This window comes from Diceros bicornis, chromosome 1 (assembly GCF_020826845.1).
Source record: "Diceros bicornis minor isolate mBicDic1 chromosome 1, mDicBic1.mat.cur, whole genome shotgun sequence".
NCBI classification, from domain to species: Eukaryota; Metazoa; Chordata; class Mammalia; order Perissodactyla; family Rhinocerotidae; genus Diceros; species Diceros bicornis.
In genome coordinates, this window is record NC_080740.1 from 58,777,522 (window position 1) to 58,802,164 (window position 24,643).

The following is a 24,643-nucleotide window of genomic DNA, read 5'->3' on the forward strand; positions in this document are numbered from 1 at the left end:
CTGTGATAATGCATTGTGTTAAGATGTCACCTTAGTATAGATCATGTGCATCATAGAATATTATATCACTATGAATTAGGAAAAATCAGTTGATGACGTAAAAGTACACACTGAATCACCTGGATAGATAGAAAACCCTATCTTAAATTACTAAAGATATATTATTACTTTTTTCTCCTTAAAGTGGCTTTTTCTCCTTAAAACTTATCATTTAGGTCTCTAGAGAAGTTCCTTTGAGTGATGAAATTGCTGTTTGACCCTTTTGTTTTTGTTTTTTCTAAGTCCATAGATTATATGTATATTACATATGTGATTAGGGATGGAGGAAGTATTCTTACTCTCTAGGACTCTCCTCTTCTAGCAATCATCTTTTCAAGTTCTTACAACATTTTACTCCTGTCTGAAGTCTTTCCATTATTCATATCTGCATCCTTTTAAAATATGTTCATGCCCTTAAATCTTAGCCAGGTGTTTTATACATATCCTAATCAGATATTCTTTTCTTTCATGACCCATGTGCACCATTTGTCCAGACTCCATACATCTTGACCCATATTCTCCTAATTTAGGCAACTAATCTCACTTATCCATTGTTGGGTTTTCAAGGATCCAAGATTCTAGGTGGCGTCTCACAGAGGCGTCAGCATCACCTCTATAAACAAAATGTGAAACTAGGTGAGAGTGATATGCTCAGTATTATAGCATTATTTACCTTTATTAACTATAGTTATTAATATTCAGGTGGGTAATATCAAACCTTTGCCTTTCTAAATTCAATTTTGTAAATAAATTTGTTGATTGAAGCCACTTGTTGCATCTTACCAGTTTTGTTGTAACTGGTTCTACAGAGATTCTAAAAGAGAGGACTCATGATTATCCTCTGCAGGTTGGGCAACTTAGAACTAATCTGTTGCAAAGCATTAAAATGATGTCGGGATAAACAAAACACATCTTTTATGTGCACCTCAAGCCGTCTTGAGGAGTAATTTCTTTTCTCTGAACTCCTGTAGTACTTTATTGGATTGTCCTTCTGGCTCTGGTCACTCCTGCCCCTTCCCCTCCCCTTCGGACTTCAAGTGTGGAAGGTTGAGTTAATCATACTCAATTCCTGTTGCTTTGTCATAATGGCTCCTCTCTTGGTTTTTTGTATTCCCTTATATCTCTCTTTCCATTTCCCTACTTCCCCTGTAGACAATCATTCCAGTGTGTTTGATGTGCAGATTCTTTTGTTCTTACAAGTTCTTATAAAATGTTTACTACTTTGTGTGTATTTTTTTTTTTTTTTATAATTTTATTTATTTATTTATTTCCCCAAAGCCCCAGTGGATAGTTGTACGTCATAGTTGCACATCCTTCTAGTTGCTGTATGTGGGACGCAGCCTCAGCATGGCCGGACAAGCGGTGCGTCGGTGCGCGCCCGGGATCCAAACCCGGGCCGCCAGTAGCAGAGCGCGCGCACTTAACCGCTAAGCCACGGGGCCGGCCCTGTGTGTATTTTTAATTTACATAAATGGTATTGTGCTATAGATACTTTCCTTTTTTACTTTTTTCACTCAACACTGTTTTTAAGGTCTATCCATGTGTCTACCTCTAGATTGTTTTCTACCTGCGGTACAGTGCTTCACTCTATATAGCCTCCATTTTTTACTTGTCGTTTCTGCTGGTGTTGGGTACCCAGATTGCCTCTCATTGCCTACCACCACAGACAATGCTGTGATGAAAATCCTGGTGCAGTCCCCTTATTGATCTTTTTTTTTTTTAAATATTTTGTTCAGGATTTTTATTTTATTTATTTATTTATTTATTTGCTGAGGAAGATTCGCCCTGAGCTAACATCTGTGCCAGTCTTCTACTTTGTATGTGGGTCGCCACCATAACACCGCCACCGACGAGTGGTGTAGGTCCGCACCCAGGAGCTGAACCCAGGCCGCTGAAGTGAAGAGCAACAAACTTAACCACTAGGCCATGGGGCTGCACCCTCTCCCCCTTATTGATCTGTGAGAATTTCTTTGGGGTAAACTCAGGAGCAGAATTGCCTGTCATAGGAATACATAATGTTTATCTGACAAAGTGCTACAAATTTGCTCTCTACAATGGCTGTAAGCAGTTTATGCTCCCATCAGCAATGCTGTACCCCACCTCATTTCCCTGCCTGCCAACCCTTGGCTTTATCCTTATGTTTGGATTTGTACATCTTTATCTCCCCTTTTAGACTGTAAGCTCCTCAAGGGCAGAGTTTTTGGTGCTCATCTTTGTGTGGTCCACTATGCCTTGCTTGTGCTAGATGTTCAAATATTTGTTGAATAAATTAATGAATGTCAGGCTAAGAATATAGATTATTCTGAAGGCAGAAGAAACTTAAAAAGAATTTTTAAGAAAAGTGATGTTATGATTAGAAAGGATGTTTTAAAAAATTACTCAAGAAGTGGTATTCTAGAATAGTGGGAAAAAGATCGAAAACAAATACAAATGTAAAGTAAGAATTAAATTAATATGCTACTTTATATCCCAGAGTTGTTTATTGGAGTAGGTAATATGAAAAGTTCTCATTTTTATATCAAATCATTAAAACTGTATAGAGAAATTTTATGTACAGTGAATGGAATTGAGTATTCCTCTGGAAATTTTACTGATAATATTCTCTAGTTTAGTAGATTTCCATTATGTAATCATGCTTATGTGGATTTATATACGCCCAAATTTAATAATATCTTTTAACATAACTGCTTATAGTAAAAGGCAAACTGTTGAATTAATCTGTTAGCATGTAACACAGATGGTCTATTTTTGGACACCCTTGGTTAACCTTACTATGTTAAAGATGTATAGCATGCCCTTGTTACTTTGGGAAATTTGAGACCAGATATTTAAGCATAAAGAAAAATGAGTCAGTTCTAGCCCAGTGACTTTCATTTTTTACTGTGACCACAAGAAGAAATATTTTATATTGAAACCCAGGACACAATATACGTCTATTTATCCAAACACAAATTCCATTAGATAATATATACTGTACTATATTTGATGAACTGTATTATTTTCAATTCTACTTCATCAACCTTTTTTTCTACTTAAGACCCAATTGGGAATGCTGTTTAAAAATCATTCTAGTAAAGTGCTATGTGGTGATGTAAGAAAGCAAAGGAGTTGCAGAACAAGGTTTAAATTTGATTAGACAAAACCAAGTAAGGAAATATGAAACCAAATCTAGATCATGTATGTCATATATTTTTTCCTATGGCCATTATTTTTCCTTTGCACAATGTACTAATTATTTTAGACACAAAAATGATTGATAGAATTAAACTCATTTAGTATTAAACTAAATATTTGACAAGTATATGTCCACCTCATTCTCTCACTGCCCATAAAAAAATAAAGGCCATATTCTAAGCTGTCTCTATATCATGGTTTCCCATTAAAAATGTTTTCTAGTTTTATTAATGGAGAAAAGGTGAAAAGTGAGGAAGTAGGATAGAAATCAAACCAAAAAGATGACTTTACCTGTGTTCCTAAATAGTACTTTATGATGTCACTCAGTGCTACCAATGAATAGACTTATTTATTTGTATCTGACAGTGGGAGATGTTTGGAGGAGATGGAAGTCTTTTATTTTTCTGGCGTCTTATACTACTACCTTCCTATCTACTGAAAACTTTGTTGCTAAAAGGACACTTGTCACATTCTCTACTTGTCCCCAAAATTGAAGGTGTTGCTTCAGCTTCTAGAAATAATTAGGTGACATTGTTTGTTTTTCACCAACCTGGTTTATATTTGATGTTATAGCTTGGGTTAGTGCTTTGATGTGTATCTAGGCAGTCCCACTAACTCCATGGTTACGGATACTCAGCCACTGGCTATTTTGGGAAGACCTGCCTTCTGTATTACTTTCACCATCCTCTATTTTTCCTACTACATATGTTCTGGGCTTATAGTCTCTATGTTCAATTAAATAAGTTACCCTTAGTAATCCTGTGTTCTGAGCTTTTTGAATTTTATTTGTTAACAAGATAGGGCCATTCCTATGTGTTACTGTCCTCAAAATTCTAGTCTTATTTTGAATTATCTTACTATTTATAAGATTTTAAATCTGTGAATGTCCAGTGTGGTCATATAATTACCAGTCTGGTTAGTGTTGAACTCTTACCTAGTTTTCCTTAATCTTAAATACAAATTAACATCGCAACTATACAAGGGTGTTTTGAAATTAATGAATGTTTAAAGGAGCATTCAATCTTTGCAGAACTTCTAAATTTACTTTGCTGATGTCATTGAATTTATTACACAACTGAAGATTTCCTTGCTGGGCTAGCAGATTTATACATTTGCTATTTGTTGCAGTTAACCTCCCTTTTCTTTTTCTTTTTTTTTTGTGAGGAAGATCGGCCCTGAGCTAACATCTGCCAATCCTCCTCTTTTTTGCTGAGGAAGACTGGCCCTGGGCTAACATCCGTGCCCATCTTCCTCTACTTTATATGGGACGCCGCCACAGCATGGCTTGACAAGTGGTGCATCCGTGCGCGCCGGGGATCCGAACCGGCGAACCCCAGGCCCCTGCAGCGGAGTGCGCGCGCTTAACCACTTGCGCCATCGGGCCGACCCCTATCCTCCCTTTTCTTATCGTTTGATTGTCATTAGGTACTTTGAGCCAATAAACCATGGATTCCTATGTGATCTTATTTATAAAATTATCTCACACATCTAACAGCTTTTGCTCTGAAAGAATCAAGTCTTTCTCCACCACTTTGCTCAGATAGAAGTATAAAATTGAGTATAGACAATACATTTTGCTGAAGTTTGCTTTTAAAGAATAATTAAGTCTTAAAGTGATTGCAGTGATTTTGGAACTGTGGTCTTTTGACGTTGTTAACGACAGTATCTAGGGGAAAACCTGTTAGACTTTTTCGGTAATAATAACATGTTACAGATGTTTGAACCACTTGCAGTTTTGATATCTCCTATCTTAGCAAAATAGCAGTTGAATCGCTGATTTTTTTCTCTGGTGGTTTTGTCACCCTCTTGCAATTCAGAGTATTTTAATATCTAATGGGTGACTATTTTCCTTTGGACTTGAGAATCATTTTGAGTGCATAGAATGATCTTATTTTTAAAATTCTTAAGGTACCTATATAATTCCTATATGTTGACTGCAATCCAAAAGAGTAGACAACTATTTCTTACCCAGTTCTTTTTTATTATTTATTTATTTATTTATTTATTTATTTTTTGTGAGGAAGATCAGCCCTCAGCTAACATCCGTGTTAATCCTCTTTTTGCTGAGGAAGACTGGCTCTGAACAAACATCCATTGCCAATCCTCCTCCTTTTTTTTCTCCCCCCACAGCCCCCCCATTAGATCGTTGTACATCATAGTTGCACATCCTTCTAGTTGCTGTATGTGGGACACGGCCTCAGCATGGCCGGAGAAGCGGTGCGTCGGTGCGCCCCCGGGATCCGAAATCGGGCCGCCAGTAGCAGAGCGCGAGTACTTAACCGCCAAGCCACGGGGCCCGCCCCCCAGTTCTTTTTTTAAAACAGCTTTATTGTTGTTTAATTTACATACCATAAAGTTCACTCATTTTAAATGTACAATGCAAGGGATTTTAGTAATTTTAGAGTTGTGTAACCATCACCATTGAGTTTTAGAACATTTCCATCACTCCAAAAAGATCCCTCGTGCCTGTTTGTGATCAATTCTCATTCTCACCACTATAAGCCAGGCAGCTACTACTTTCCTTTCTGTCTATAGATTTGCCTTTTCTCTATAGATTTGATATAAATGGAATTGCACATTATGTGGTTTTTTTGTATCGGGGCTCTCTCGCTTCACATGTTTTCAAGGTTCATCCATGTTGTAGGATGTATCAGTAGTTTGTTCCTTTTTATTTCTGGATAGTCCCAGTTTTTCCCAAACAAGAAGATTGTCTTGAATTTGCCTCAAAGTAGTTATTGTATATTTCCTCTATTTTATGTCCAGATGATAGGATTGTTATTACTGACAATTATTTTGTCATGAGGGGAATAGCAAGTGCAATTCAAAACCTTAAAATAATATACATTTACTTCATTTTTAACATAGACTGTCAATGTGAGTAATCCTATATGGAAAGTTATCATTTTCTCGTAGGTAACATTCATTGTTTCTCCCACCGACTTTTATGTGAAGAGTTTATTTAAACTCAAAATAGTTGTCCTTTGTGATGTGAGTTTAATATAGTGTTCAGGTACAGAAGTGTTAAAGACTTATTTAATGAAAAATTTTAGAAGGATATGTCTTAAAAAAACTGATTTCACATTATATTTTAATATAATAACAGAAACATTTTGGCAACTTGAAAAAACACTTTTCGCTACTTTGATCTACAAGTTATAGTTTTTTGTAGTAACCTGTACTTGCACAGTTAATATTGTGAAAAGAACAGTTGGGCAATTAAGCTAACATTAATGGTATCCTTGACACTATTTTGATCCTGCTTTAGATTTGATGTTCTTTAAAAAGTCCAATCTAATAAGCAGAATTTTGAGATTCTTTCCTCTTTGATTTCTTTTTCTCCCTGCCCCTGTCTTAATTTCCAAAATCCTCCTATCCTAAAGATTAGATTTTTTTTTTGTCACATTTTTTGAATTGGCCATATCCCAGTTTGTGCTTTGTGAAATAGATGAGTATAGTCTTTATCTACTACTGGTGTGAATCTTTGAACATTCATTCTACAGCATTAATTGAAAGGGTTTTGGGAGGGAGGTTCATGTGTGTGGGAGGGGGGGCTGATTTTTTTTTTTTTTTTTTTTTTTTTTTAGCATGGCACTTTTTCAAACATTTTTCATGTGCTTAGGTACATCCAAGCAGAAGTCCAGTTCCCTGCAGGTAGCAGATCAGGACGTACTGCCACCTTTTCACCCATACCAGCCTTTGGAATGCATAGTAGAGGAGACTGAAGGCAAGCTGAATGAACTGGGACAAAGAATTAGTGCTATTGAAAAAGCACAGCTTAAGTCATTGGAGTTAATTCAAGGTGAACCTCTGAACAAAGATAAGATAGAAGAACTTAAAAAGAACAGAGAAGAGCAAGTCCAGAAGAAGAAGAAAATACTGAAAGAACTGCAGAAAGTGGAAAGGCAGTTGCAGATGAAAACACAGCAGCAGTTTACCAAAGAATACTTGGAAACCAAAGGTCAGAAAGACACAATATCTCTACACCAGCAGTGCTCTCATAGAGGAGTCTTCCCAGAAGGGGAAGGAGATGGTAGTCTCCCAGAGGATCACTTTTCAGAGTTACCTCAGGTTGACACAATCTTATTTAAAGATAATGATGTTGATGATGAGCAACAGTCTCCACCATCGGCAGAACAAATTGATTTTGTCCCAGCCCAGCCTTTATCATCTCCAGAGTGTAACTTTTCCAGTGACTTAGGTTCTAATGGGACAAATTCTCTTGAACTTCAGAAAGTATCAGGTAATCATCAGATTATAGGACAGCCTCAGATTGCTATTACTGGACATGATCAGGGGCTGTTAGTTCAAGAACCAGAAGGACTAATGGTTGCAACTCCAGCCCAGACGCTTACCGACACTCTTGATGACCTGCTAGCAGGTGGGTTAAGAAATATATCTGTAATAATTTCTCTTTAATCTGTGTGCTCAACTTCTTTAGATAACCCTCCAAAAACACCAACTTTGTATTTTTCCATTTTAGAACTGTCTTTGTAAAATGACTCATTTCTTGAGGTGTTTTGGAAGAGAATTTAACTAAGCTCAATAGCACTAATACACAAAAGTGTGTTTTCCCCTCCTCTTTTTTGTTATTTGCAAAGGCAAAGAAATAAAGTTACCATGATCCTTTATTTTGGACCTTTGGTATCAAAGCCACCCTGTGTTGTGCCTTGGGTAGGAGATCTCAAAGTAGAATTTCTTTATAGAGAATATTCACATAAGATTATACATTAAATTTTCCTGCTAATGATTTTCATGGTTGGAAATCATAATTCTAAATCACCTTGCTTTTTCTTAATTTATGATTTTATTTAAATATTTCTAATTAAAAAGGATGTTCAGAGAAAACTGTAAGCTTCCCATGCTGTTATACTATTTGTGCTTAGAAGATGTAAAGTACATTGAAATTATTATCAACTTGATGATGATTTGGAGATTGGGATTTTTAAGTTAACTGTCTTGGTGAAAGCACACACACAGACACCACACGGACACACACACACAAACACACACACACAAAAGGAAAAGAAAAGAAAGGCCCGTAACCTTAAAGTATATGTTTCTGTTTATTGTTGTGTGGAAAATTACAACTAGATATGAAATGAGGTGCACAAGTTTACTTTCCCTTTCATTGTCCTTGCAGCAGTGGGAAAACAGTGCAATTAATCATTTACCTTCCTAAAGATGGCTGGTGAATGTATCACCTCCATGAGAGCCCAGTTCAGAAATGCAGCCAGAATGGCTGTTGACAGTGGATGAAGACCAAGAACTAAGATGTAGCTGGAGTGATATTCAAAGGCAGGCCAGTCCTCTGTCTCTTGATTGCAACATTTTTTCCTTACTGTTGTCTGTTTCCTCTTGTCATATTCTCCTCCCCTCTTCCCATCCCAATTATGCTATCCTAGTTTCCTTTCTTCTTTTATTAGCCTTTAGTCTTCCTAATCTTTACTGAATCTTTAATAATGTGGAATAAGATTACTTAAATCAGGAATTTTATTGGGCATGTGTATAACTTCCAGTGGTTATAGAATTGTAATACTACCTTTGAGCCTCCTCTAATATGTAATAGGTGTCACTGTGCAGAGGAGGAATGTCTTAGTTTCCATAAGGAAAATAAAAATTCTGGGAAATGTTTTAAGGAGTTAGATTCCTTATTCTTTAATTTGGGTTTTTATATCTTCAGCCCACAGCCACTTAACTCAAATTAACTTTGTGTCATTAGCGTTGAGAGTTGTTATAAATTATGAATAAACTCTTATAGTTCATTTATAGTTCTAATTCTAATCTGAATTAAAGCAGATATTGGAGTATGAAGTATGATTATGAATAATAATGAAACTGGTGTCCTGGGAGTAACATTTTTAAGACTTAGAGTTCTATAAATAGCATTATAATGTTCCGGATTAAATAACTCAGTTTGCAGTTATGAAATCCACGTTACTGATCAATCTAGTTTTGTTGTAACTTAGGACCTTTTTATTTTTTCAAGAAAGTAGAAACAGCTCTAACGGGAACTTGTAGGTATTCACTTTATGGTAGTATTTACAGATGGTTCTTGTAAGGGAGGTCAAATTTTGCGTATTTCACTGAAGTATTTGTTAAATTGAAATGGTCTTTTATAAAGTTCACATGAAACTTCAGAAAACTGGTTAGATAACATCTCTTATTTATATATAATGTTAATATAAACTAATAAAATTTAATTTTTTGTTAGACATTAATGTCTAATGATAGTTGGCCTACCATATTGTACAATATTTTATTAATAAGCTTTAACTTATAAATAAGCCGATAAATACAAAAATTATCTTCATATAAAAAACTTCCATTTTTATGAAGGTTATCTGTTCTAAAATATATAGCAGTAATTAGATTTTCTTTGTTCAAGTGATGATCTGTCTCACTTAACGTTAAAAAATGTTATTTTATTAAGTCTGAGTTTCTCTTAATTTTCTTAATTGAAGATGAAAGAAATTAGACAAGGATGAATTAGGTAAATACCTAATTCCGTAATTGTATGATATATTAATATATTGGTAGGATTATAGATCAGGCCAAAGATGTAATTAATTTTACCTAAATTAAATCTAGTTCTCATCCCTCATATTTAATAAAGGAGAAAATATTGCACATCTTACAATTTTTACTTTAGAGAATATCTATATATAATAGCAATAAATATCACTCTTTAAATATAGGAGTATTTTTTTCTTTATTGCTGTTCTACTCTCAAAATATTTGCCATGATAATGAATTGGTTAGATACACAGTTTATTAATGTCGTGACTTGATTAGCTAACTAACTTAGTCTTTTAATGTGTAGTCTTATATGTGTCATACCTGATATAGTCCCAGACAGAATGTATGTAAACTGGATTGGGAGCATGGTTCTTCAGGTCTTTTTCTTCTGAAAGCAAGTGTTGGGCTTTTAGAAGTTATCATAATAGCAAGTGATTCTCAGTTCAAATGTCTAGAACTAAGGTCTGGAAATTTAAAGCAATTTTAAAAAGTTCAAAATAGGTTTGACCATTGAGCAGTTCTAGAAACATCTAGTAAAAATTTCATTCTTTTTTTTTAACTTTATTTTATTTTATTTTTTCCCCCAAAGCCCCAGTAGACAGTTGTATGTCATAGTTGCACATCCTTCTAGTTGCTGTATGTGGGACGCAGCCTCAGCATGGCCGGAGAAGCGGTGCGTCGGTGTGCACCCGGGATCTGAACCCGGGCTGCCAGTAACGGAGCATGTGCACTTAACCGCTAAGCCACGGGGCGGCCCAAAAAATTTCATTCTTAATATATAAATAAGATTGGTTAAAAATCAACTAATATCAGTTTATTTACACTTATTGAGCACTTACCATGCACCAAGCTCTGTGCTAAATGCTTTATATACATCATCTCATGGGCTTTTTATAATAATCTTATAAAATAGGTCCTTTTCCCACCTGTTTTTCTGTTGAAAAACTGAGGCTTATGGAAATTAAGTTGCTACTAAGTGTTTAAGGTTCAAATTCAGTTCAGCCAGGTTCAAGAACCTCAGTTGAATATGTAAGCATCTAATTCAACTTGAAGTTCTGAATTTATATTAAAGATATTGTTATTTCCTTAGACTTCTAAATTCTGTTAAATAACAGTTTCCATTATTTTTATATTAAGATTTGATGTGCATGTAAGGTTTAATATAGTTTTGTGACCTCAGCACATTGTTACTGTTGTTGGCATCTTAATAGGCTCTCTTAAAACAAATTCCAATTCAAAAGTGTCTGGCTTTAAGTAATCCCGTGGGAGTCGACATAGGTTTAAGAATAAAAAAGTAATTAGGAAATCCTCTTATTTTTGAGAGAATTTACAATAAAATATCTTTAAATAATAATTTCTTCTAATAGATGTTAGTATTTTATTTATAGATTTTTATTTATATGGAACTATTTAATAAAGTTACTGTTATATAAAACAGATTATAGTGATTTAATTTCTTAAAACCTCACAACATAGTTTATGTATACCCAGTGTCTGAGATTTTTATATAGTAAGGTTTATTATTATCTTACATATTGCCTACAAAACTATCTTAAATTTTGTAAAGAATTAAGTAGAGTATTGCACTTAGTTTTTCTATCACCCCATTTTAGGATGGTGCATAAATTTAATTTGAATTATATAGTGACTTTTGTAGTAGTGACCTATCTTAGTCATTTTCAGAGACTTTTCGTTCAGAGGTAGGAAACGTTTTAGGATTTATGAAAATGTCATAGTCTTGGTATAATTTTATCTTAATAAAACCTTTATTCCACATGTACCTTTTAACTCTTTGCTACTTTCTAGTTTTATCTTTATAACTTTTTGTATGTAATTCATCCTATTAAAGTCACTTCTCTGGAATGTTTCTGATTGTCATTGTTATAAGGAGAAAAAATGTTTCTAGGAAAAATGTTTCTAGGATACTGTTGTACAAAAATGTACAGTAATTGATGTAACAACATATTTTTGGTAATATAGCTTTTATATGCACAAAAGTATTTTTTTAAAAGCCAACTCTGTAAAGAAGTCTTTTATAACATCGCATTCTGGCATAGCACTCTAATCAACTATTTAAAAAAATTTAAATATATGTTTTTCATAGTAATAAAGATAACATAAATAAACAAAAGTAATAATGATAGAAAAGTAGTTCTTTAATAAGGCATATGTTAATGATTATGAGACCACTGTTAAAATCTTATTATTACAAAGGTACTGTATATCAGTCTTTACTGTCTTGTTTTCTGGAGCTGTTTTCCAAACATATCTATTTTGAGGAGGTATAATAAAATACTATCTACTTTTAATTCATTGAATGACAAAAATTTTTAAAGCTTTGTTTCCATCGTACGTGTTCTTATAGGTGAAACAAATATACATAATAATCATTCCTATTTGTAATGAGATTTTTAAATTATGTATATTTATGTGGTGACAAAAGCTGCAGACATTCATATTGTCAAGATGATTTTCTATATATTGGTGAGGAGGAGGGAGGCATAGCTCATCTAGAAACATATTTGAACATCTTAAAATTTGCTAAGTTATTTAAAGAAATAGCATACTAAAGTTAGTCATTCACACTTGTTGTGATCAGTATCCTTGATTGGGATCCAGTAATATCAAGATTCTAGAGAGAAAACATTCTCCAGTACTTGAAATGCTTGCATTTTCCTTTAAGACCTATGTGTTTTTGATTGACTTTAGTCTGGGTGATAGAAGGTTATTGCCATCGCTGAAGCTTTGTTGTCTTTTTCTATATTATTAATGATTATATATTTTATTCTGAGTTTTTTCTTTCTGGAGTGAGTAGTTACATTTTTATTTTTCAATACAGTGAATAATAGTACTGAAAGTCCTATAAAATATCTGAAAATTACATTTATTGAGCACTTACCATATACCAAACACTGTGTTAAATGCTTTTTATACATTATCTCACAGACAACTCACAACATCCTTCTGAGATAGGTCCTATTTCCCCTTCTATTGGGCAAACTCCATCTCTTATGAAACATAAGAAATATACAGAGACATAAAGATATAATTTCAATTGACTCAGTTTTCACACCAGATTTTGAGGTCCCAAATAAAAGTTCCAATGTTCATTTTAAAAATAGTTTGATTTTTCAGACATTGATTCATTTTAGCAGATTTTCAAAGTAAATACTGAATTTTAAAAACACATACTCTCTGCTATTTATGAGAAATACTCTAACTTGTTCTCCTCCCTCTTTTTTTGTTTGTTTTTTTTTTGCATTATCTTCAGGATATTTTTATCTAATTGTCTTTTACAAACTAAGATAAAAATTCCTTTTTTTTTTTTTTTTGGAAAGTATTTTCTCCCTATTGACAATGTAAAAGGCTACCATTTGTTATATGTGCACTAAATATCAGGCACCTGCGCTAAGTATTTGACCTGCATTATCTCAAGTGGTCTTTCCAACAACTTTACAAGGCAGGTACTATTATTATCATCCCCGTTTTACATATAAGGAAATTGAGGTTCAGAGAGGTTAAATTACTTGCCCAAGATCAGAAAGTCACTGGTAGGACTGGGATTCAAACATAGGTCCATCTGCCTCCGCAGCTTATGATTTAACTACTGCATTATATCACTGCTATAGAATTTTCTGTTTTCTGTGTTTTTCTGTATACAAATGACTACTCTTTTAAGTAGAATTCAGCAATATGAATATTGTTTTTCAGCTGTGAGTAGCAGAGTGCCCACTGGTTCAAACAGTTCCTCTCAGACCACAGAATGTCTTACACCTGAACCCTGTTCTCAGTCTCCAAGCAACGTGGCTTCCCATTCTATGCCCCCTGTGTATCCTTCAGTTGACATTGATGCACATGTAAGTAGATTGCTTTATTTAAACTTATTTTGCACATTCTGATTTTGTTTGGAAAGGAAAGTAATCATTGTACGTTCATTATGAAAATAAATATTATTTGCTCTTCAGTTGATAACCCTGTTGTGAACAAACAAAAAAATCTAACCTATTTTTTTTCTTCTTCTAGACTGAGAGCAATCATGACACAGCATTAACACTAGCTTGTGCAGGTGGTCATGAAGAACTTGTATCCGTACTCATTGCTCGAGATGCTAAAATTGAGCACAGAGACAAAAAAGGTAAGAAATGTCAATCAGAAATAAAGCCTGAATGTAATTACATCAGAAAACAATTAGTTTTTTCACTATCGATAAGTAGTTCCTAAACTATCTCAGTGAAAAGATGGATAAGCATATTTCAATTAGGAATATGCAGATCTATTAATCTACAAAGCCAAATTATTCTCCAGAAATTCAAAAATTAGACTGTAGATCATCAGTGAAGTACATCAAGTTGTGGTTGCCTTCCTCCTTAATCCGAAAGTAGAGCATGCAAAGGTATCAAAGTTCAGTGTGAGTATAAACTTGAATAGTTTTGTTTGACTTAACGTTTCCTTTTTATCAGGTGTTTATGGGTTTTTGTCACTAACAAGTTAGGGTTTAGAGCAGTTTTATGTTAAATGGTTACAAGTATCTGCCCTAAAGACCTTTTTCTACTAAAACAATAGAGAATGGAAAACAGTGGCTTAATAAGTAAAAGACACAAATTTGTTTGAAATTTTTATTTTCTGACTTAGGTTTCACACCACTGATCCTGGCAGCAACAGCAGGGCACGTTGGAGTTGTTGAAATCCTTTTGGATAAAGGTGGAGATATAGAAGCACAATCTGAACGAACTAAGGATACTCCACTTTCATTGGCGTGTTCTGGTGGACGTCAGGAGGTGTGTTAATGTTAATTTTCATTTTGTAAACATTTTGCTTGTATTTTAAATATGCATGTGCTTACTAATTTAGCTACATGAATAAAACTTGCATGTGTTTTGACATGTCTTTATACCAAGTTTAATGAGAATAGTAAATGCCATTTTAAGGAATCTGTTTCTTGCCCTGTAGGCAAAATAAAAATTTTCTTTATCCTTACCTTTATTAGGGCTGAATGAACCACATTCCTAACACATATGAAGTGCAGATTGATCACTCAACAATAGATGAGTAGAAAGAGTGACATCCTGTTACTTCAATATAATTGGGATTTTGAAGCTCTGAATTCCTCGATATGAAATTGAATCCATTTCTCTAGTGCTGATATTTGAATATTTAAGGCCTAATTAAAATGTCAGATATTTAGACAAGGAAGTTATAGGTCCCATTTCTTTGTGCTTCCTTCATTACAAGTTGAACCCTTGGTGTAAACTGGATTTCACTTTTCATATTTTACTTTGTAGGTGGTAGACTTGCTGCTGGCTCGAGGTGCAAATAAAGAACATAGAAATGTGTCTGATTATACACCACTGAGTCTAGCTGCATCTGGAGGATACGTTAATATCATTAAGATTCTGCTTAATGCGGGGGCAGAAATTAATTCAAGGTATCTATCACCTGTTCATTTTATTACTCATGATTAATAAATTACTACCTTGGAGTTAAGTGTCTTCCCCTAAATATTTGGACAGATACCATTTTTAATTAAGATAGTACTGAAGTTACAAGGCCAACAATTATTCCAACATTATAAGCACATTCCTTATAATGTGCTTATAAGTAATCACAGCTTATTTCAGCTAACATGGCTGTTTTTAAAGAGGTCTCATTTTAGAAAGTACTTTGTTATGCATAGTTGGAAATTTATAGCCTCTAAATAGGGATTGTGTTTTAAATTGTGAGATTTTCCTATTCCTAATTATTAGTCTAAACAAATAAAATCTATTCATTGGTGTTAGAAACCTTTCTTTTTATTGAGACATTTTTATCTTTGATGTTCTCTATGCTTTTTAAAAAACACTAGGCAACGTATTTTTTTAATTTTCTAAGCACATTTTCCCTCTTAGGACTGGGAGTAAACTAGGTATTTCTCCCCTGATGTTGGCTGCAATGAATGGACATGTTCCTGCAGTGAAACTGCTGCTTGACATGGGTTCAGACATTAATGCTCAAATAGAGACCAATCGGAACACAGCTCTCACTTTGGCCTGTTTCCAAGGCCGAGCAGAAGTAGTGAGTTTGCTTCTGGATCGAAAAGCCAATGTTGAACATAGGGCAAAGGTAAGCATTTTATAACTTGTCAAGTATCTCAGATATATTTTGAGTAGAAAGATCATGGCATTTCCACTCGAATGTGCTATTTTAAATTGTTGTAAGTTGGGGCTGGCCCACTGGCGCAGCGGTTAAGTGCGTGCGCTCCGCTGCGGCAGCCTGGGGTTCGCAGGTTCAGATCCCAGGCGCCCACCAACGCACTGCTTGTCAAGCCATTCTGTGGCGGCGTCCCATATGAAGTAGAGGAAGATGGGCACGGATGTTAGCCCAGGGCCAGTCTTACTCAAGAAAAAAGGGGAGGATTGGCATCGGATGTTAGCTCAGGGCTAGTCCTTCTCACAAAAAAAAAAAATTGTCGTAAGTTAAAACTGATCCTCCAATGCAGGATTGAGGAATTTTGCTATACGGTGGTCAGTGACTCACTGTCACCATTCGTGACTTTTATTGAGGACAGTGAAGAAAATAGAATCAGTACTTTTTCCAACCTCAGCCTTGAGTGGCTTACTATCAGTCCTCCATTTTGCAACTTTTGAATGTAGTAAGATTATTTTATACTAAGATATTTTTGTAGTAAGATTATTTTGTAGAGTCCAGTAATATAGATTCTTGAAGAACTTCTTTAATGAGTCACGTACTTACCATTGATAAAAACCCCAATCAAAAAAATTACTGCGTAGAATGTAAAATTAGGGCCGGCCCCATGGCTTAGCAGTTAAGTGTGCGCGCTCCGCTGCTGGCGGCCCGGGTTGGGATCCCGGCCGCGCACTGACGCACCGCTTCTCCGGCCACACTGAGGCCGCGTCCTACATACAGCAACTAGAAGGATGTGCAGCTATGACATACAACTATCTCCTGGGGCTTTGGGGGTAAAAATAAATAAAAATTGTAAAGAATGTAAAGTTAAGAAAGCTAAAATCTAATCTGTCACAGATTCTGACAATTTCATGACTATTTGTTATTTAGAAAGTAGGACTTAGTATGTCAGTGCTTTGAATTTCTGTGCTTAGAACTGTTATGTACTTAGAACCCTAGAAAAACATAGTTTATGTAGAATTCTTTATAATCAGACAATGTCCAGTGTGGTAGTCATATCAAATTGGAAAAGTTTGAATGAAAATCTTATATTTTCTCCCTGAATCTCATTAGTTGTATTTCTTAAAATTTAATGCAACATTTACATTTTTTTAGTCTAAAAAACGAGGAAATATATGTTTCCCTCAGACTTTTCATCACACAAAGAGAAATGAGTCTTTCCTATTATCCAGTTTATCTTTTTGTATTACAAGTATTCAATGTAGCCCACTTATCTATTAGAAGTCCTAGAGAAATCCATATTATTTTGGAAATGATACCATTAAGAAATGTCTTTTGGCGAAAATGTTGGAGACCAATGAGCGAAAGACACATATGCATAAAATTTCTGAAGTGATATTTTAGTCTATTTTACCCAAGTTTGACTAGGATTGGAAGAATTTATCCCCTTATTTAGCAAACTGCATTCTTAGAGTATATTCTTTTTTTTTTTTTTTAAAGATTTTATTTATTTATTTATTTCCCCCCCGAAAGCCCCAGTAGATAGTTGTATGTCATAGCTGTACATCCTTCTAGTTGCTGTATGTGGGACACGGCCTCAGCATGGCTGGAGAAGCGGTGCATCGGTGAGCGCCCGGGATCCGAACCTGGGCCGCCAGCATCGGAGCGCGCGCACTTAACCACTAAGCCACGGGGCCAGCCTCTTAGAGTATATTCTAAACAAAGTTTTCCCATGGAACATTGTGCCTTACTTAATTTTCTTTTCATTCGTTTTTTAATATCTCTATTCATTGTGCAGAGAACTTATTATCTCATGTGTAAATTTATAACAATATAGAAGTTATGAAATTATTTTTTTAGCATGAGGGTAGTATGTTATGATAAGTAAATTCATTCTAGCATGTCTAACTGAATGACAATTTTCACTTGCTATTTAGTGAAATTCAAGACTGAATATTGCTTAGCTCTTTTATGAGAGAAAATCAGAAATAGAATCCACTTTAAGTCAATTGTTTTAGTCTTTTAAGGAAATTATATTAATGTACTTGCATAATTTTTCGGTTTAAACAGACTGGTCTTACCCCCTTGATGGAAGCTGCTTCTGGAGGATATGCAGAGGTTGGAAGAGTTCTACTAGATAAAGGAGCAGATGTTAATGCCCCCCCTGTGCCTTCCTCAAGAGATACTGCTTTAACAATAGCAGCAGACAAAGGTCACTACAAATTTTGTGAGCTTCTGATTAATAGGTGGGTAAATTTTATATTTATATATAGAACTTCCTATAATCCCTTTCACATTTCAGAGCCTTTATGGTTAATAAAATGGTTTTACTTTATGGACATTTTAAAGACCAGATTATTTGCATGCTATTTTATAAAAGATAAAAGACAAATAGAGAACAATAGAAAAAGTGAGCCTCCTCTCATAGAAAACAAACTATATTAACATTCTTTGATTTTATAGGGGAGCCCATATTGATGTTCGTAACAAAAAGGGAAACACACCACTTTGGTTAGCATCCAATGGTGGTCATTTTGATGTGGTGCAATTGCTAGTGCAAGCAGGTGCTGATGTGGATGCAGCAGATAACCGGAAAATCACACCGCTTATGTCAGCATTTCGCAAGGTAATTTGATGTGGGGGAAAAAAAGATAAAACAATAATTTTAAGCCAATTCTAAGCTGAAACCATGTGAGAAGGATAAATTGATTTTGAAGAATTGACTATGTTTCCATACACAAACGCTATCTTTCCACTCTCTTTGTGGCCGAATCTAAGAGCTGTATGGTAGTTTGCTATAAGCGATTTTGTTGTTAAATCACTTGGTGTCTTGACTAGTTTTGTTTTGTTGTTATACATAAACATGAGATTTAAGGACAGATATTATATGCAGATGGATGTCTTTTCTACCTAAAGAGGAACAAAAACGAGAGGACTTTCATAAAAACTTATTATACCTCCTATATATATTAAGGGTCACTTGTCTGCTATATTTTAAAAAAACCTTTGAGGGCCAGCCTGGTGGTATAGTGGTTAAGTTTGGTGGTATAGTGGTTAAGTTCATGCGCTCCGCTTCGGTTGCCCTGGGTTTGCAGGTTTGGATGCCGGTTGTGGAGCTGTGCACCACTTATCAAGCCATGCTGTGGCAGGCATCCCCCATATAAAGTAGAGGAAGATGGCCACGGATGTTAGCCCAAGGCCAGTGTTCCTCAGCAAAGAGAGGAGTATTGGCAACAGATGTTAGCTCAACGCTAGTCTTCCTCACCAAAAACAAAAACACCTTCCCATTGCAATTATGATAAACTATAAACTACTTAACATGGCTTACAAAGCCCTGTGTGATATGGCTCATACCAGCCGCTCCAGACCAATCATTTATGCTACTTTTCCCTTTTGCTCACTATACTTTAGCCACTGGCCTAGAGTGCACTAAATTTTTAACTGCCTGAGGGCTTTTGCTCACAGTTTTTTTTTTCCACCTGAAAGCTTCTTTCCTTTGTCTTCACCTGGCTCACTTCTATTCATCCTCTAGCTCCCTTTTTTTTTTTTTTTTGGTGAGGAAGATCAGCCCTGATCTAACATCCGATGCCAATCCTCCTCTTTTTTGCTGAGCAAGATTGGCCCTGAGCTGACATCCATGCCCATCTTCCTCTACTTTATGTGGGATGCCGCCACAGCATGGCTTGACAAGTGGTGCATCAGCGCGAGCCTGGGATCCGAACCCACGAATCCCAGGCCGCCAAAGCAGAGCCCGTGTGCACTTAACTGCTGCGCCACCGGGCCGGCCCCTCTAGCTCCCATTTTAAATGTCACTTCTAAGAGAGTCCTTCCCTAACACCCAATCTGAAAAGGTCCTCTTATTCTCTTTTATAGTACGCTATTATTTTCCCTATCCCAATTTGTAATTATACATTCAAACATGAATTTACTTTTTTTTTTTAATTATTTTATTGGGGTCATATTGGCTTACAGCATTGTGTAAATTTCAGGTGTACATCACTATATTTCAGTTTCTGTATAGATTGCATTGTGTTTACCACCAACAGTCCAGTTATTATCCATCACCATGCGTATATGCCCCTTTACCCCTTTCGCCCTCCCCCCACCCCCTTCTCTGGTAACCACTAATCTATTCTCCTTATCTGTGTGTTTATTTATCCTCCACATATGAGTGAAATCATACAGTATTTACTTACTTAATTATTTATTTATTTTGTGTGTGTGTGTGTGTGCGCGTGTGCAGGCATGAGGAAGATCAGCCCTGAGCTAACATCCATGCCAATCCTCCTCTTTTTGCTGAGGCAAGACTGGCCCTGAGCTAACATCCGTGCCGATCTTCCTCCACTTTATATGGGATGCTGCCACAGCATGGCCTGACAAGCGGTGTGTCAGTGCGCACGCCGGAGATCTGAACCCGGGCCGCCATCAGCGGAGCGCACGCACTTAACCGCTAAGCCACGGGGCCGGCCCCCGGTATTTACTTTTTTAATGCCTGTCTCCCCAACTAGACTGGAAGATCCATGAAGACCAAGATTCATGACTGTCTTTTTCACTACTGTTTATACTCAGTTGTTTAGCACAGTACCTGAGACATACTAGGTGGCCACTAAATAGCTATGGAATGAAAGCAGTGTTCGTTATGTGTCTTAAAAGAAAATTTTTTTTTTTTTGTGAGGAAGATCAGCCCTGAGCTAACATCCATGCCAATCCTCCTGTTTTTGCTAAGGAAGACCAGCCCTGAGCTAACATCTATTGCCAATCCTCCTCCTTTTTTCTCCCCAAAGCCCCAGTGGATAGTTGTATGTCATAGTTGCACATCCTTCTAGTTGCTATATGTCGGACGCCACCTCAGCGTGGCCGGATAAGCAGTGCATTGGTGCGTGCCCGGGATCCGAGCCCCGGGCTGCCAGTAGCTGAGCGCGCCTGCTTAACCACTAAGCCACAGGGCCGGCCCCTTAAAAGAAAGTCTTAAGATATTTTCTAGACTTAATTCTTTTTTTCTATTTTTTTCTTTCTTTTTAATTGAGGTATGATTTATATATAATGAAATGCACAAATGTAAGATACATAGTTTAATAAGTTTTGATGATTGCGTACACTCATGTTAACTCACACCCCTTAAAGATATAAAATACTTCCATAATCCTAAAAAGTTCCATCATGCCTGTTCTCAATCAATTGCCTGCCTCAGAGGCAACCACTTTCCTGTTTTTTGTCACCATCAGACTAGTTCTCAAAGACTTTTTAGAACCTTAGTAGGAGGGGAAACTGTGCAAGAGTGGTTATGTTAGAATAGATGTACATGGAATTGATTACAGATCATTCAGCCCCTGATAAGGGCGTTTAGAAAGTGTTTTACCTAGATTCAAGTCATATGACTCAGATCAATGTGATAGTCCACCTTGTTAGTTTAGTAAGATAGAGCCAAAATAATGCTTTGAAATCTAGAACATCCTCTTTGTTTTAGGACTAATTTCCCTTTTATACTGAGATTCATTTCATATCACCAATTTTTATTTTATTAATAGATTCATTCTAAGAGGTATTGTTTTTCTACAAAAGTTTTTCTACTTTCAGTGGGAAGTGGGCAGATTAAATTCAAGAGAAATGTCTTTTGGCCTACCATATATTCCTGAGCACATTGTACTTATCTTTTTCTGTCTATAAATTCTACATTGTTCTAATTTTCATAATTCCAATTTTAAGTTCAGTAAACTCTGGGTGTATTACTATACCTTTTACTCTTAAGTGTTTAAGCATATGGGCAAATTTTCAAGGGATTGTTTTGTGTATTTTTTGTTGTAATCTTTACAGGGTCATGTAAAAGTTGTTCAATATTTGGTGAAGGAAGTCAATCAATTCCCTTCTGATATAGAATGCATGAGATACATAGCAACAATTACCGATAAGGTAGGTTTAATACACTGTTAAAGTACATTTTGTTCTTTGTGGAATTATGTGCCGAAGTGTGCAGTTAGCAGCCTGTTCTTTTTGTCCTCCATGAGACCGATCACCTGATTATTCTATGCTTGTTTCCCCATTTGCAAATGGGGAATGAGTATATACTTTTGATAAATTATTTTGAGCTTCCCTTTCTATTTTGAACCATAATTAGAGTGACTGTAGCTAAAGTTTATTACGAGACCGTTAGCCTGATTAGAACGTTTTCTGAGAAGACATAAACTTTTTAGGAAATGGTGCCTTATTTCGATGAAAGATTGATACATGACTAGACTCAAAGGATAGCTTAATTTGGTTTAGTGAATTTTCAGTTGATTGAGCTTTAAGCTCTGGACTTTGGTATGCTCATCAGCTCAGGTTTTATTTGCCTTGTTTATGTTATGTGTTCCTATATATATATAATTAATTCCATTTTCTACTATAGGAACTGTTGAAAAAATGTCACCAATGTGTTGAGACAATTGTGAAGGCTAAAGACCAGCAGGCTGCAGAAGCAAATAAGAATGCAAGTATTCTTTTAAAGGAACTCGATCTGGAAAAGGTAAGTGGGAAAAATAATTTTCCTTATTAGAAATTGTTGAAAATCTGCTAGAATAAATTTGCCACCTGTATGACCAATAATCTTAACAAAATCTCTTTCAAAAGAAATGATTAATAGATTGTCCAACCATCAATTTTTTTATTCTGACCTATCATTCATAAAAAATATTTTGAACCATATAGGCGAGGGACTACTTTTTGAGCAGATTACAGTTTACCAAATGTGATTAAAACCACTGCCTAAGTGGTTTTAACATTAGTGTGAGAAGAAATTTAGTAAAACATTGGAAATCTTTTGTTTATTAAAAGATCTGGGCTATAAGTAGTTTATAAGATCCTTAATTAAAGAGTAAGTGTCTAGTATCCTAGGATGTGTGGTATAATGGAAAAAATAAAAAAAAAGATCACTTTTCTGAGGCTCAGTCTGCTTACTTGGAAAATGAGAAAGCTGTTATTGAATCTAGAAGTTATATGAAAAGAACAAACACCATGATCAAGTAGAGTTGTTATAGGAATGCAAGAGATAGCTTAACATGAAGATAATTGGAAGATACTTTGTTGATGATTAAAAGAAGAAAAAAATATAATCATTTTGAGAGATGCTAAAATTTTGACACCAATTTTTATTTAAGATTTTATTTTTATTATTTTTTCCCCCAAAAGCCCCAGTAGATAGTTGTATGTCATAGCTGCACATCCTTCTAGTTGCTGTATGTGGGACGGGGCCTCAGCATGGCCGGAGAAGCGGCGTGTCGGTGCGCGCCTGGGATCCGAACCCGGGCTGCCAGCAGCCGAGTGCGCACACTTAACCGCTAAGCCACGAGGCCGGCCCCCCAATTTTTATTTAGAAAAATACAAAACTTGTAAGCTAAGAACAGAAAATTGCTTACAAATCAATGATAAAAAGATAACTTGCTCAGAATAAAAAATCATCACATGAATGGGCAATTCACAGAAAAACAAATACAAATGTTCAGTAAATAATGGAGAGTGCTAAACTTTATGAATAAACAAAGAAATGCACAGTAAAAGAGTGATATAAATTTTTTTTACCAGATTGGCAAAGCTTAAAATATAAAAGTTTGGTAATCGCTATTGATGGCAAGGGTGTGGATAAATTAGCACTCTAGTATGATTTTTGATATATGGCGTAAATTAGTGTAACTATTAATGGAGATGCTTTGACAACAATGAATTAATAAAAAGGGTGCATACCCTTACTCCAGCTATTCCACTTATAGAAATTTAGCCTAAGGTAAATAATTAGATGCTCAAAGATGTGAATGTGTAAGGACATTCAGTGTTGCATTGCTAACAATAGGGAGACAAGTATAAACCTTAAAGTCTTATCATTAGAGAATTAAATAAATATTTGTACCTCTGTGATAAACTTGATTACAGTTAAAATCAGAAGGGAAAAAAAAGTTATGTTTATTTTAAAATAAAGTTTGAAGTTAGATGACTACTAAGGTCCTTTCCACATCTATAATTTTTATTTTTGTGTAACTACCCAGGGATATGGTCAGCAATTCCCTAAGTAGCCAATTTGCTCTTATGCCAACAAAGTGATGAAATAATTTTTAGCTTAGTCCTTGGCTCCTTCCTCATTTACATAGGAGGTTGGCAAACTTTTTATGTAAAATGCCAAATAGTAAATATTTTAGGCTTTGCAGGCCATATGGTCTCTGTCATAACTCCTCAACTCTGCTATCGTAGTATGGAAGCATCCATAGACAATAGCTAAATGAATGAGCGTGGCTGTGTTTCAACAGAACTTTATTTATGGATACTGAAATTTGAATTTTTTATAATTTTCATGTGTCATGAAATCTTCTTTTTATTTTTTTCAACGATTTAAAATGTAAAAGCTTTCAGGCCATACAAACACAGACAGCAGACTGGATTTGGCAGGCCATAGTTTGCTGACCCCTGATTTAGATAAATAAAAATTTCAAAGAATAACTACTTTACGCCTCAGCATAGTAAATTATAGTTTTGAGGAAAACGCTTTACTTAATTACCAGGAGAACTAGACTCCATGGACAAATTCTTATGGTGAACCTTTTTGGATAATTTCCATAGAAATATGAGTAACTTGATGTGTTTTCTACTTGTTTCACACTTTCATTATGATGCTAGGCAACTACTACCATGTTCCCCTTTCTGAAAAAAAAATATCTTCTAGTATTAATCAAGGCAAAACTAAAAGTGATCAGAATTATGAATGTGGCTTAAAATAACTCTATAACGTAGGGAAAATAATTTTTATAATAGCCTCTTGTCAGTATTT

General features: G+C 35.3%; 1 protein-coding gene across 3 annotated transcripts in view; it reads left to right on the plus strand.

Annotated features, from left to right (window-relative positions):
• The window catches only part of ANKHD1 (ankyrin repeat and KH domain containing 1), a 119,425-nt gene that overhangs the window by 79,468 nt on the left and 15,314 nt on the right, over positions 1-24,643 (plus strand). For all 3 annotated transcript variants that reach the window (XM_058541914.1, XM_058541950.1, XM_058541923.1), the window contains 10 exons: positions 6,833-7,591; positions 13,441-13,586; positions 13,753-13,864; positions 14,362-14,507; positions 15,012-15,154; positions 15,615-15,828; positions 17,923-18,098; positions 18,316-18,478; positions 21,667-21,762; positions 22,238-22,354. In XM_058541914.1, coding sequence (XP_058397897.1) covers positions 6,833-7,591; positions 13,441-13,586; positions 13,753-13,864; positions 14,362-14,507; positions 15,012-15,154; positions 15,615-15,828; positions 17,923-18,098; positions 18,316-18,478; positions 21,667-21,762; positions 22,238-22,354 — 2,072 coding nt within the window. The remainder of the gene's footprint in view (positions 1-6,832; positions 7,592-13,440; positions 13,587-13,752; positions 13,865-14,361; positions 14,508-15,011; positions 15,155-15,614; positions 15,829-17,922; positions 18,099-18,315; positions 18,479-21,666; positions 21,763-22,237; positions 22,355-24,643) is intronic.